The sequence below is a fragment of the Diaphorina citri genome, unplaced genomic scaffold, assembly GCF_000475195.1.
Source record: "Diaphorina citri unplaced genomic scaffold, Diaci psyllid genome assembly version 1.1 scaffold2297, whole genome shotgun sequence".
Lineage (NCBI taxonomy): Eukaryota > Metazoa > Arthropoda > Insecta > Hemiptera > Psyllidae > Diaphorina > Diaphorina citri.
This window is the reverse complement of record NW_007379721.1, coordinates 28,252-43,506: the sequence shown is the minus strand read 5'-3', so window position 1 is coordinate 43,506 and position 15,255 is coordinate 28,252. Positions and strand designations below refer to the sequence as shown.

Genomic DNA, 15,255 nt, shown 5'->3' with positions numbered 1-15,255 from the left:
ACGCTCAAGGAGATTAGACTCATACAAGACATGATGGTTCAACTAGAAGGAAAATATTTCAGTGATATGGTAAATATGTTTATCAACAATATTAATCTCTTTTGTATAAGCAGTTTGATACAGAAAACTGTAATGGAGGTCTTATCATCCCGAAATCAGAGAGGGAATGAAGACAGGACAGGAGAAAGCCAGATTTTCCGAGAACGATCCTTATCTGTTGAGGATACGTTCGCCTCGGACGTTAATCGATCCCGCGACCTAACACTTACAAGGCAGGTGCTTTGCCCATTCAACCTAACTACCTAGGATGTTTTTAGTTATGTTTATTTGGCTCGTCCTGAACTGCAGTCAACCATGTGGACAATCTTAATCGAGAACGATCCTTATCTGTTGAGGATACGTTCGCCTCGGACGTTAATCGATCCCGCGACCTAACACTTACAAGGCAGGTGCTTTGCCATTCAACCTAACTACCTAGGATGTTTTTAGGTATGTTTATTTGGCTCGTCCTGAACTGCAGTCAACCATGTGGACAATCTTAAGAACTTTTGTCAGGTGTTTGAACTTTTCCTATTTTTGAATCCTTTGTGTTTTCAGGTGCACTGGTTCATGGGTGCATGCTACAACAGTAGTTTCCAGTACCGGTCATGCAGTCTAGAGATTCTACACAAACTTCTCACTGATGATGCTAGACGACTAGTACCTTGCGTGAATACAACACAACCTCCACTGGGCAATAGATTCTCTACTCCAGAGTATATTATCGGTATTATATTGAATCGGTGTATTGATGAACATCCTGGTGTTAAATGGAAGGTAGATACTTACCCTGTGTTAATATACAATTTGTACAACCGCCTCTGGGCAGTAAATAAATCAAAATTCATTAGTTAAACCACGATCGTTTATTTAATGAAGAAAACAAAAATAAAGAACCTAAGTAAGTCTTCAGAAATTTTTGCGTTAAAGAGCTCACTAGGTAGGAAGCCTATAATAAAATTCTTAAGAAGAGAAAATATCAACTTATTGCAACTTGTTACATTTATTCTCATCCTATTGTTATTTCTCTACTCCAGAGTATATTATCGGTATTATATTGAATCGGTGTATTGATGAACATCCTGGTGTTAAATGGAAGGTAGGTACTTACCCTGTGTTAATATACAATTTGTACAACCGCCTCTCGGCAGTAAGTAGATCAAAATTCATTACTTAAACCACGATCATTTATTTAATGAAGAAAACAAAAATAAAGAACCTAAGTCTTCAGAAATTTTTGCGTTAAAGAGCTCACTAGGTAGGAAGCCTATAATAAAATCCTTAAGAAGAGAAAATATCAACTTATTGCTAGGTACTTGTTACATTTATTCTCAACCTATTGCTACTTGTTACAGGTATTCTCAATCCTAGTCAATCTGATGACTTCACAAAGTGAACCTATTAGAAGTGTATTCGAGAAGATATTTGTCACTCCCTATGAACATGAGGATACTATTACAGGTAAGTAGGAATTTTAATTTTGTTAAGCATAAATGCTTGTCAACAAATGGTGTTCCCTGCTTAATACACTATGCTATATTGTATGACTGGACTTGGACTCGAACCACCAACCTCCAGATCCGAAGTCCACCGTGCTAACCACTACACTACTGAGATTGGTTTTATTACAGGTAAATAACATTCACGTTACATGCTGCTAATGTGTGGACCCACCCGCCTTTCTATCAATTTGATCAAGCAACTCCTAATAGAGATGAAGCTCTTGAGGGATCAGATGGGACAAAGAGTAAAGACATGGTTACAGTAAGTAAAACTAGAGTGCAGGCCGCAGAGGGAGAGTCCTGAGTTCAGATACATAAATGAAGAGTGAAACAGTTGAAGAGAGATACTTTCTTGTGAGAGTATTTTAAGGGTTTTTAATATTTTCATTCAACATGAAGTACCTATTATGTTGTAGGTAGATTTATTCATTTTCTTTCAATTCTAATTTACAAACTCAATATGTTTTTAGGATACTCAACCACAGACCGAAAGTATGGCTGAGAAAGCGAAAACCTCTGACGAACAACTGGATCAAATCATCGACGAAGAAATGGCCAATATGAAAACGAAAGATAAATCAACTGAGAAGACAGATAAAAAAGAAGAAGAGGGAGAAGAAAAGGAGAAATCTGCGGGACAAGATGAAAAAGAAGGAGGGAAACCTCAAGAAGAAACCGACAAAACCGTCCAAGGAGGTGAAAAACCTAAAGAGGCCTCCACAGGTACTTATCCTGAAGGATACTGTATTCAAGATGATGTCAGATTCCTGAAATTCATTGCAAGTCTAAACGATCAAGTGTGTACATGTAACACTGCGGGTAACGACTTTGTAGTGGAAGACTGTGGAAGTTATTTACATAAAACAGGTAATATGCTAGTAGACAGATCAATACACACTAATGTAGGGACTATAAAACTGAACTTAGGTATATTTTAAGCAGTGGTCAATAAAATCATCATAGCAAGGAGGGTCGCCAATATTTGAAAAGAACAGGCACACGAAGAAACAGAAATGAGAGTCGGATTATAATGATGATGTATTTGAAAGTTTTCTTTGTAGGTATGCTCACATTGCCCAACCACCTTATAAGGCGGAATAGCAGTATCTGGGGTTTCTGTAACATAGAAATTGAACTTTCTTCATTTAATTCTTCTCCTCCTCCTCCTCCTTCGCTTCCAATTTCTCCTCCTTTTCAACTTGATTTCCAGGCTGTCCATCCTGTCTCTCTCCGAGGGACGTGGAATCCGTCAAGATCCTCTTCCTCACCCGACACAAACCCGTATGTAAACGATTCCTGACGGTCAACGAACGCCAAGTACTCAAGAACATTCTCAAGACTGCTCCTTACTATCAGATGGAGTTCTTCACTCAGCACACTCCGTATGAAGTGAAATGCGATGGCATGGACCTTATCAAAAGTCATATGCTGGATGAGAGGACATTTCCCAAGAGGTAAAGTGGACAGGATGCAGAAAAGAACCGTACATAAGGCAATTTCCCGGGTGGTTCTTTTCCGCTTAATGTTGTCCAAATATTTTTAGAGTATACATCTTGTTTGTTATCGGTTTGACGTCACTGTAAAATTTGCCAAGTTTTTTTTTTTTTTTTTTTTTTTTTGGGGGTTTGATAAGGGAAACAATTTTTAAAACGATTTTTCCTCCTTTTTTTTTTTTTTTTTTTTTTTTTTTTTTTCGGACGTAGGCGCGAGTGCCGTGCGAGGTCGCTAGCTCACGAGTTAGCCGTCACCCGCGGGCGTCAGTGGTGAGCCGGGAAAGCGCAGGCAGCGGCGGAGAGCGATCCGGTGTAGTCATTGAGTATACTGTAGTCTCAGATGGACACCGATGTGGTGGTTAAAAAACAATACAAAGTCGAATTCCTCTTTCGCCCGTCCTATTTATCTGGTATTGTGAATTGTATGTGTGTGCTAAAAGCGGATATCATATATTGCGTAATTCTCTCTTCCATTGCGTAACACGATAAGGACCTCCGTGTTTACTATCTCGCCTCTCATCGATAATAAACATCTTTGTTACTTTCGCTTTACCTATATATTGATATATTTTAGTAATGTAATCTGTTTGTCTATATAATTATCTTTCTCTTGTTTATTGTGTTCTGTGCCTAAATAACACTGTTTTGATTGTTTTATGGCAAGAGCTCTATTAAAACACAAAATGTCTGTCTGTCTGTGTGAGTGCCTGTTACGAACTTTGAAACTTAAATCCGAGATCCGAGAGCTAGAGACTTGAAATTTGGTATGTAGATGTCAAATGTGACAAGGATGCGACACGAAACGTTTGGTTGAGATAAGTGCTGCGGTTGGCGGCATTTTACCGCTTTTTAGCGGTTTTCGGTGTATTTAACAATATATCGGGAACGGTATGAGCTAGAGACTTGAAATTTGGTATGTAGTTTACAAATGTGACAAGGGTACAACTCAAAACGTTTGGTTGAGATAGGTGCTGCAGTTGGCGGTATATTGACCGTTTTTTGGCGGTTTTCAGCTATACCGACTAAACTGTTAGAGATATTGTAAAAGTTTGGCTATAAGAACAAGAACACCCAAAATAAGCATCATTCAATAGGATGAGGAAAGTCGTGTGATGTTCACATCAGATTTTTTTCCAGAGGTGAAAAAGACGTTCCGAAAACGAAGAAAGCCATCCTGGAGGCTATCAAGGATATGGTGAAGCCACCAGACACCGATCCCAACTTGAATCGACCCCCCCCCACTTCTTCTTTTTTCCAGAGGTGAAAAAGACGTCCCGAAAACGAAGAAAGCCATCCTGGAGGATATCAAGGATATGGTGAAGCCACCAGACACCGATCCTAACTTGAATCGGTTCCCGGTGGAGGAGTATAAATTCGGAGAGCAGTATGCAGGCAAGGAGAGAAGGAAACCAATAGATATCAATGACTATCCGTATGACTATCCTACCACGTGAGTTGATAGTTATAGTTGTTAGTTAGAGATAGTATAGTAGTTGTTAGTTAGAGATAGTTATAGTTGTTAGTTAGAGATAGTTATAGTTGTTGTTTAGAGATAGTATAGTTGTTAGTTAGAGATAGTTATAGTTGTTAGTTAGAGAAAGTATAGTTGTTAGTTAGAGATAGTTATAGTTGTTAGTTAGAGATAGGTAGTTATAGTTGTTAGTTAGAGATAGTTCTGTTATAGTTGTTTAGAGATAGTATAGTTGTTAGTTAGAGATAGTATATAGTTACCTATCGTAGATCTAGCACTCAGGAGGATATTTTAACCCCTATGGCTGAAGTCATAATTTGAGTGTAAACTCGGTTTAAATTTAACCCTTGGATTATGCAAATCTTATTGGTTGATTAAAAAAAAGCCAATCAGATTTTTTAATCCGAGAGTTAAACTTTATCTTACTGTGATAACCAAAAAGTTTGTGAATGAAGAGACTCCCCAGAGATCACAAATAATGTCATGATTTGTCATCAATTCATGATGATCTTTCCATCAATTCATGATACTTTTCATCAACTCATGCTCCTTTCATCCATATTTATGATTTCAGCTCGACTGAAAAACCGAAGAATTCGGATATCATGGATATTCTGTTTTGTGTAAAGATCCGCTCTTGCTGTGTGTAGGTATGGTTATTATTTATTTTATACCTGGATAGAAATGTAACAAATACACGTCCTGGTTTTCATTTCAGATGACTAAATTCTCGTCTTGCTTATTTACTCTGAAATCTAGAGTTGATGTTTGTTTTTTGTTTTTTTTTTGTCATCCATTTTTTTTTTTTTTTTTTTTTTTGCCTTTTTTGAAGATGTTTATTTGATAGAGGGAACTGTAAAAACGGAGGTCTTGTCGTCCTAAAATGGAGGAGAGAATTATGATATGATGTTTATTTCTTTTACCTATTTATTAAAACACATTTGACGGGCGAAGGATGAGAGAAAGCCATCAGTCGTTCCGAGAAAGAACCTTGTCTGTTTGGAATCAAGTTCACCCCGGGCGAAAAGTGAACCCGCGATCCAGCGCTTATTTACAAATTAACGGGGGTAACCCCATGTTTATTATTGAAGATAGATACATAGAATCAATCTAGAAAGAACTTAATCTAAAATCAGTCGTTCCGAGAAAGAACCTTGTCTGTTTGGAATCAAGTTCACCCCGGGCGAAAAGTGAACCCGCGATCCAGCGCTTATTTACATATTAACAGGAGTAACCCCATGTTTATTTTTGAAGATAGATACACAGAATTAATCTAGAAAGAACTTAATCTAGGATCTTATCAGATATAATAGTACATGTAGGTATATTCTGCCGTGCTAAGCGAAAACGCCGTACCTAGGTATGTCAAAAAAATCGATTTTTATTAATCTAAATCTAGGATCTTATCAGATATAATAGTACATGTAGGTATATTCTGCCGTGCTAAGCGAAAACGCCGTATGTCAAAAAAAAATCGATTTTTGGTGCCAAATGGTTCCTATGATCCTATATTTTTTTCTTTATCCTAAACCCCTTAAAAACCACTAAAACCTGTTGCCGTATGTCAAAAACGTATATGTTTGCCGTATAGATTGAAATCTTCAAACTCGATTTCCCGAATGTAGGGTTTTTTGACGTGCGGCGTCTTCGCTTAGCACGGCAGTATTATTGTTGAGTAGCGCTTCCAAGGGAGGCGCGCTACTCAAGCTAACTTCTTCTTCTTCTTCTTCTTCTTCTTCTTCTTCTTCTTCTTCTTCTTCTTCTTTTTCTTCTTCTTCTTCTTTTTCTTCTTTTTCTTCTTCTTCTTCTTCTTCTTCTTCTTTTTCTTCGCCTTTTCCCGTGTACAGACGAGGTCGGCGTTTTTCGTCAGCCTCTCAATCAGTCCTAACTAACTAGGATGATTGCTTTGGGCTGACATTCGGTTTTGTCTGGCTGGGAGACGTTAAATAGGGAGTAGACGGTTCAAGCTAAGTAGACTGACAATATAGTTGAGTTTTTCTTTTCGCAGAGTGTATGTCTCAGCCGGAAATGAGCCACAATGAACTGAAGGCGGCACTTATGGAAGGAGTACCTAATGCTGAGAAGAAAGCAATGGCAGACATGATAGATAAGAATGTCATATATTTCGATGATCTCATCAAGAAGAGACTGAGAGAGAAGATAGAGAGGGAGAGAGAGTTTATGCAGATGTTGACAGAGGGTAAGTGCACTGCACACCTAACGAAACTTTCAAGTAGTTGATGTTTTAACCATTTAACTTAGCGTTAAAACTTGATTGGCAGCTTTTTTAATCATCCGAAAAGGAGTACCTAGGATTAATAAAAAAATGGTTTCGATGATCTCATCAAGAAGAGACTGAGAGAGAAGATAGAGAGGGAGAGAGAGTTTATGCAGATGTTGACAGAGGGTAAGTGCACACCTAACGAAACTTTCAAGTAGGTAGTTGATGTTTTAACCATTTAACTTAGCGTTAAAACTTGATTGGCAGCTTTTTTAATCATCCAAAAAGGAGTACCTAGGATTAATAAAAAAAATGGCGATTTTGGAATTTCAGATTATGACAGTCAAAAGTGTTTGCAAATGATTTAGAACACATTAAACCCCTTTGATAGAATGATCCATGCCCCCAAAGTATTGAAAAATTTCCAATTTGTCAAATGTTCGATTAAATCCTTAGTGAAAACCAGACACAAGTGTTATAGGTAATTTATAATTGAATGCCACTTTCTACATCGTTTTCCTCTATCTGATGATCTCTCAGGTAAGCTGAAGAAGGAAGAACTGTTCGTGGACATTCTCTCCTACAAATCCAGACAGCAGGGGAAGCGCGCCAAACTGGCCCCCCTGGTGAATGAAATGTTCAAGGAGTTGATTAGAAATAACAAGGAGATATCGGATGAGATGGAGAAGAAGATGGAAACAGAGGATAGGTTCATGGAGCGAGATGTCACCAACAAGATCAGACTCAAGATGGCCACGGACTTCAAATTAGGTGAGATTTGGAATCGAGAAAGTTGAAAATCAGTTGTTTTTTTAATGTCACAGTTACCTTTTGGAAAATTGAGAAAACGGGTCCTTTCATGCTCGGTTAGAGGAATTCAAATTATTATGAACTATTATTTTATGATTATGTAATATTTTTTTATGAGTTTAGTTTGAGATTTTAAAGTTGTAGATCCAAATCTGATAGTTCCAAATTCTGATAGGTCTGCCATGTGTTTTTGGTTTTCACGATTCCAAAAGTTCTGGCCTCACTGACCAATCATCCAATTAGATGGCTTCAATCTCAAATTACATAATTATTATAGGTTATTACATAGTTATTATAGGTTATTACATAATTATTATACGTTATTACATAATTACTATAGGTTAATCCTCTCAAATTTCACATCGTAGGTCCAGTGGTTCCCACAAAATATTTTTCGCGGGAATTTTCAAATTTTATAAATACCGTCCAAATAAATATAATAGGAAATAGGTAATAAAAAAAAAGAAACAAAATAAAGTTAGTGTCCAGGCAAGTTAAGAAATCCAGGGAAAAAGTAGAATTCACTTTTATAAAGTAACTTCTGATGTATTTGTGTCCATGGTAGACTGATAGAGAAGACAAGTGTGTCCACCTGAGACCCAGTAAGTATCCATTATATCTTTGCTATATGTACCAACTTTTTATCTAACAGTTGTAGTAGACCAAAACTGTTTGTACCTACCTACCTACTCAACTACTGTGGAATTTCACTGTCAAAGGGTCTAACTACCTGCTCACTCTGTTGAGCATTTCAATTCAAATCCAACTTCTGATGTATTTGTGTCCATGGTAGACTGATAGAGAAGACAAGTGTGTCCACCTGAGACCCAGTAAGTATCCATTATATCTTTGGTATACCAGCTTTTTATCTAACAGTTGTAGTAGACCAAAACTGTTTGTACCTACCTACCTACTCAACTACTGTGGAATTTCACAGTCAAAGGGATCTAACTACCTGCTCACTCTGTTGAGCATTTCAATTCAAATCCTATCTCTTGCATAAGAACCAAACTGGTAAGTTACCAAACTGGTAAGTTTGTTATCTCAGGGCTCTACATCCTCTGTGGGGTGTTTAACCCTTTCATGTTCAACCACTGCCATAGCAGTGCTCAGAAAAGTTTATAAGAGTACACATTTCTGCTATAGCAATGTAAACAAAAGTTATGTAAAGCCAGCCGTTCCGAGAACGAACATTATCCCATCAGGATAAAATCCGCCCCGGGCAGGAATCGAACCCACGGCCTAGCACTTACAAGGCAGAGGCACTACCAACTAAGCTAACTAGGCTGGCTGCATAAGAACCAAACTGGTAAGTTTGTTATCTCAGGGCTCTACATCCTCTGTGGGGGTGTTTAACCCTTTCATGTTCAACCACTGCCATAGCAGTGCTCAAAAAAGTTTATAAGAGTAGGTACACATTTCTGCTATAGCAGTGTAAACAAAAGTTATGTAAATGCACACTACTGCTAAAGCAGTACTAAGTAAATATTTCTAAAAGAACATTTTGTACCAAGTTATACCATGTAATCAGACAGGCCATAGAGAGAGTTGTGAAACTATCAGACAAACTAAATGCAAAAGTGTCAAGTCTGAATTTACATCAACCAAAAAAAATATTTTGTAATGTGGAAATCCTCTTTGACCCATCCTATGATCAGTTGTAAACACTCGGTACGAACTTTCAAGTTTTCATCCTTCAAGTTGAGATACATCTCAGGCATCAGCGCTTCAATAAGGTTGGGGAAACTGAAATGAGAAATAGGGGGAGAGAGAGAGTGAGAGTGGGGTTGGTTATAAAACAGAGAGAGAGAGAAAAGCCAGCTGTAGGTATATTTTCCTTTTGGGAGTTTCGGAAAACTGACCACTGCTCCAATATAAACTGAATGGAAAAGTGGTCGATTTTCCAGTGGTCAGTTTCTCGAAAGGAAAAAACCTTTGATTCCCACCCAAAGCGAGCTTTATCCTAAACAGATAAGGTTCGTTGTCGGCCAAACAGCTCACTTTCTCCTATCCTACCTTACTCTCAATTTTGGGATGATAAGACATCAAGGATGTCAGACCGAAAAGCCAGAGAAAATAAAAAGACTTGTTACAGTTCCCTCTATAATGTTAACCCCTCACGCTCACACCATCGGAATGTGTGTGGCCTGTCAGACCGTCTGAGCGTGAGTGACTGTCATCTTAAAAAATCTGGTATGAACATCACACGACTTTCCTTATCCTCTGTGACATCTTAGGATCTTTCGGTCTGACATCTTAGGATCTTTTGGTCTGACATCTTAGGATCTTTTGGTCTGACATCTTAGGATCTTTCCCCAGAGCCAGCCCCAGAGAAAAGCCAGAGAAAATAAAAAGACCTCCATTGTTACAGTTCCCTCTATAATGCTAACCCCTCACGCTCACACCATCGGAATGTGTGTGGCGCAAAAATCTTCAAACCACGGTCTATCAGACTTTCTGACAGACCTAGGTCTAAAGCTTTTTCCACCACACGTTCAGACCCTCTGACAGACCAACCTGTCAGATAGTCTGAGCGTGAGTGACTGTCATCTTAAAAAATCTGGTATGAACATCACACGACTTTCCTTATCCTCTGGAAAGATGCTTATTTGGGTGTTCTTCTATTGTAACTTTTACAATATCTCTAACCGTTTAGTCAGTATAGCTGAAAACCGTCAAAAAGTGGTCGAAAGCCGCCAAAAAGCGGCCGAAATTCCGCCAACTGCAGCACCTATCCTAACCCTAAAGTTTTGTGTTGCATCCTTGTCACATTTCTGGACTTCATACCAAATTTCAACTCTAGCTCCTACCGTTCCTGAGATGTTATAACCGCCAAAAAGCGGCCGAAATGCCGCCAAGCGTTGCACTGAAAGTTTCGTATCGCATTCTTGTCACATTTGACAGCTGCATGCCAAATTTCAAGTCTCTAGCTCTTACCGTTCTCGAGATATTTTGTTTACAGACAGACAGAAGAAACCAATGGCTGAAACTTTGGATTTAGGCTCTAGGGACCTCAAAACGTGTTTTGGCACTAAAAACTGACCATCGAAAATCTGACCCGATTACATTACTATCCTTCCTATAGGATAAGAAATAGGCATTGTTGCCAAACATGTCACATGTGCAATGGTAGAGAATCTTTAAAAGGGGAAGGTATATTGCACAGTGCTTCCTCCGACTGTTGAAAAGTCAGGTAAGGCGATTCCACCTTACCTGTTCTGGAATCCAACCTCTGAACTTAGAGCTACCTCTGCATTTTAAAAGAGGGAGTTTATCAAAAAAAGACCTTTACCTCAATTGCAACAATGTAAGGATTTCCTGCAATGTGATTGGTTCCTTCATTTTGGGTTGATGACTCATTGCTGTCACATTGATCTGGATGAACTATAGGATGATTTAACAGCTCCTCTATTGTCCTCATGAGGCTGAGCAGAGTTTTTTACGTCTTCTTGGGTTGATGACTCATTGCTGTCACATTGATCTGGATGAACTATAGGATGATTTAACAGCTCCTCTATTGTCCTCATGAGGCTGAGCTTTTTACGTCTTTGTCTCCTGAAAGAGCTCTTCCTTCCAACCACTGCACTTTTCGTTTCAGATCTTGGAGAAGCAATGTCTAAACCAGCACACCACCATAAGGAAAATGTTGGTCAATCATTTCACCGAAGTCGTTATACGTCACCCAGAGCATGAAGTTATATTGGAACATTGGGTGAATGGAGTGGTAACTCTAGTGATAGATTCAGAGTATAGAATACAAGAGGAAGTTAGTAAGGTAAGATACAGTTCTATGTTGTACTTTATACTCCAGAGCATGAAGTTATATTGGAACATTGGGTGAATGGAGTGGTAACTCTAGTGATAGATTCAGAGTATAGAATACAAGAGGAAGTTAGTAAGGTAAGATACTCTAATGCCACTAAGAGCGTCTGTCAGACAGTACTTACGTAGGAAAGGCTTCAGAACTAGGTCTCTCATACCGTCTGACAGACTTAGATCTCATGCTTTTTCCACCACGCATTCTGACTGTCTAAGCGTGAATTTTTGTGCTTGGATGTCGGGATGCACTCAGCCTCGTAAAAAAAGTTGTGGTACTACTACTTTTTTTTTCTAAATATTGGAACATTGGGTGAATGGAGTGGTAACTCTAGTGATAGATTCAGAGTATAGAATACAAGAGGAAGTTAGTAAGGTAAGATACTCTAATGCCACTAAGAGCGTCTGTCAGACAGTACTTACGTAGGAAAGGCTTCAGAACTAGATCTCTCAGACCGTCTGACAGACTTGGGTCTCATGCTTTTTCCACCACACATTCCACATTCTTAACAAACCCTTTGCTGTCGGGTTTATACTTAAAAGTTACCTTTTTTAGCAAACCCTTTGCTTTAACACAAAAAATAACTCACTTTCATTGTTTGACAGAAACTGTGTAGTCTGATCTTGGGCAACCTAGTGAGTTATTCTGAGGATTTGACGCCCACTCAAAAACTTCCCCTCAACATACTGAAAATACTTGCTAAGAAAGGACTACGGAAGAATCTTGGACATTGTACGAGGAAGTGGGCCCAGGCTAAATCTATCAAGTAAGCCTGGCTCAAAGTTTTTCCCTTAAGAGGTTTGACAGCTGTAACCTCTAAGGTCTTATCGTCCCGAAAGCAAAGAGAGAAGAAAGACAGGATAGGAGAAAGGCAGCCGTTCCGAGAACAAACATTATCTGTTGAGGATAAAATCCGTCCCGGGCTTGAATCGAACCCGCGACCTAGCACTTACAAGGTAGATGTACTACCATCCAAGCTAACTAGGCTGTCTAACATGACTGCCTTTGTGACAAGCATTCATGTTTAATTTTCTTCTTCATTTTTACTCTTTTTGGTTCTCGAATGAAATAAAGATAGAATAAGCATTCATGTTTAATTTTCTTCTTCATTTACTCTTTTTGGTTCTCGAATGAAATAAAGATAGAAACACACTAACTCACGTGAGCTCATGTGACGTGAGGGTAGTGTGTTTCTACCCTAATACTCAACAGAATATTTTAATTCCTGTTCTAGATCGGGTCATATCAATATGTTATACAATACTGAAAATACTCGCTAAGAAAGGACTACGGAAGAATCTTGGACATTGTACGAGGAAGTGGGCCCAGGCTAAATCTATCAAGTAAGTCTAGCTCAAAGTTTTTCCCTTAAGAGGTTTGACAGCTGTAACCTCTAAGGTCTTATCGTACCGAAAGCAAAGAGAGAAGAAAGACAGGATAGGAGAAAGGCAGCCGTTTCGAGAACGAACCTTATCTGGTGAGGATAAAATCTGTCTCTGGCTTGAATCGAACCCACGACCTAGCACATACAAGGTAGATGTACTACCTTCCAAGCTAACTAGGCTGTCTAACTTGACTGCCTTTGTGACAAGCATTCATGTTTAATTTTCTTCTTCATTTACTCTTTTTGGTTCTCGAATGAAATAAAGATAGAAACACACTAACTCACGTGAGCTCCTGTGACGTGGGGGTAGTGTGTTTCTACCCTAATACTCAACAGAATATTATAATTCCTGTTCTAGATCGGGTCATATCAATATGTTATACTCATATTTTGGCACAGAATATAACAACATCATATGGTTCTTCCTGGTGACATTAGCCCAGTCAAGTAAGGTCATCATTGATGTGGATTACATCTACAAGTATTTCGAAGAAAACGTACATTTGAAACAAGTGGTAAGCTAATAACTTAATATGTACCCCATAACTTAATATGTAATAGAAAACCGTGTTGCCCTTTGACAGCTCTGTGAGGCTTCAAATCTAATCATTAGAAATACATTCAGTATGTAAATCATCAAATGCCTGCAATAAGTTGCGTCGTATTTCAAGTAAAAAGTAGCTAAGGCTCTTTTCAAAGTCAACTTTTTAGAGCTTTGGTGTAGGGAACTCTAACAACGGACGTCTTCTCTTCCCGAAATCGAAGAGAGAAGTCATCATTGATGTGGATTACATCTACAAGTATTTCGAAGAAAACGTACATTTGAAACAAGTGGTAAGCTAATAACTTAATATGTACCCAATAGCTTAATATGTAATAGAGAACCGTGTTGCCCTTTGACAGCTCTGTGAGGCTTCAAATCTTGTCATCATTGATGTGGATTACATCTACAAGTATTTCGAAGAAAACGTACATTTGAAACAAGTGGTAAGCTAATAACTTAATATGTACCTACCCAATAGCTTAATATGTAATAGAGAACCATGTTGCCCTTTGACAGCTCTGTGAGGCTTCAAATCTAATCATTAGAAATACATTCAAGTATGTAAATCATCAAATGCCTGCAATAAGTTGCGTCGTATTTCAAGTAAAAAGTACCTAAGACTCTTTTCAAAGTCAACTTTTTAGAGCTTTGGTGTAGGGAACTCTTAACAACGGAGGTCTTCTCTTCCCGAAATCGAAGAGAGAAAGACAGGGTAAGAGAAAGCCAGCCGTTCTGAGATCCAACTTTACCTGTTCAGGATAATGATCGCATTGTTCGGCCTGGCCGACAAGACACTTACACTACCTCCCAACCTAACTACACTGGCTAACTTTTTTTTTCAAGAGGTATTTTTTATTAGGTTTATTTTTAATATTCATAGTAGACAATAACAATAGAATAAAACATGAAACTACTTAGTTTTTCACGATAGATCTGTTGGTTTTTCATTACAGCAAGACGACATCTGCGCGCCCCTAGTAATGGAAACACTAGGATGTTGCATTAAGAATATCGAGAATAAATCCAAAGTGTTCAGCATAGTAGAACAAATCAAGGAAGACATTGGCTCCTACACACTCCCTGTATCTCTGCTCACGTCTGCATGTAACACGGTGTATATAGGATTGGAATATCTGGGCAAGGATACGCTGCAGCAGACTTGCTTTGACTTCTTCGCGCCCATCATGGATGTAAGTTTCAACACAATCAATCATTACAATCTTCGGGCACGGTCAGCCCAGTGGTAACGCACTTGCTTGCCATGTAGAAGGTCCCGGGTTCGAATCCAACCATCGACGAAAATTTGTACTTTTCGATTGCAAATATTTCTACGGGTTACTTTCTGGTGTTCTCGTGTTGACCCAGCACCTAAATGGGAAGTATTGTGTCTCTTATCGCCCATCTGATGAGGGACATGCTACTTACGGGATGAGCGTGCTACGACTCAGACAACATTTTTTTAATCTTCTTGTACTGTAAGACCGTGATTAGACTGTGGGACTTGTCAGTCTTAAAAGCTCATCAAGATAAACAAGGTATTCTATTCTATTCTATTAATTTGATTCTCAGAATATCCACGAGTACATCATGTCGCCTGAGTTTCAAATAGGACCCACGGAGAATGAACTTCAGAAGAGAAAGTTATACCTGTATGCTGAAGCTATGTTATTCTGTCCGAGTAAAGTCAAACCTGAAACTTTAGAGCAGCTGGAAAAACATTTAGGTTCGTATGTACGGAATCGTTAATGGTTTGATTTGATTTAAATAAGATATATTTAACAAATTTCATAATTATTTAATACATCTCCTATAAGCTTCGCTTGCATAAACAGAAACTTATTCTAAAATTATAAAAATCTGTACTAAAAGCAGTAATGATTGGGGCCACAATGTGAATTTAATCTCGGTTAACTTTTGGATGAAGCAATCTGATTGGTCCGTTTCAAAATTTTCAGCCAATTAGATTGCTCGGTC

At 38.5% G+C, this 15,255-nt stretch overlaps 1 protein-coding gene across 1 annotated transcript in view; it reads left to right on the top strand.

The window, feature by feature from the left end:
- LOC103518670 overlaps positions 1-15,255 on the top strand; it is a 42,560-nt gene that overhangs the window by 25,515 nt on the left and 1,790 nt on the right. The window contains exons 6-7 of the mRNA XM_026830403.1: positions 598-816; positions 1,395-1,500. Coding sequence (XP_026686204.1) covers positions 598-816; positions 1,395-1,500 — 325 coding nt within the window. The remainder of the gene's footprint in view (positions 1-597; positions 817-1,394; positions 1,501-15,255) is intronic.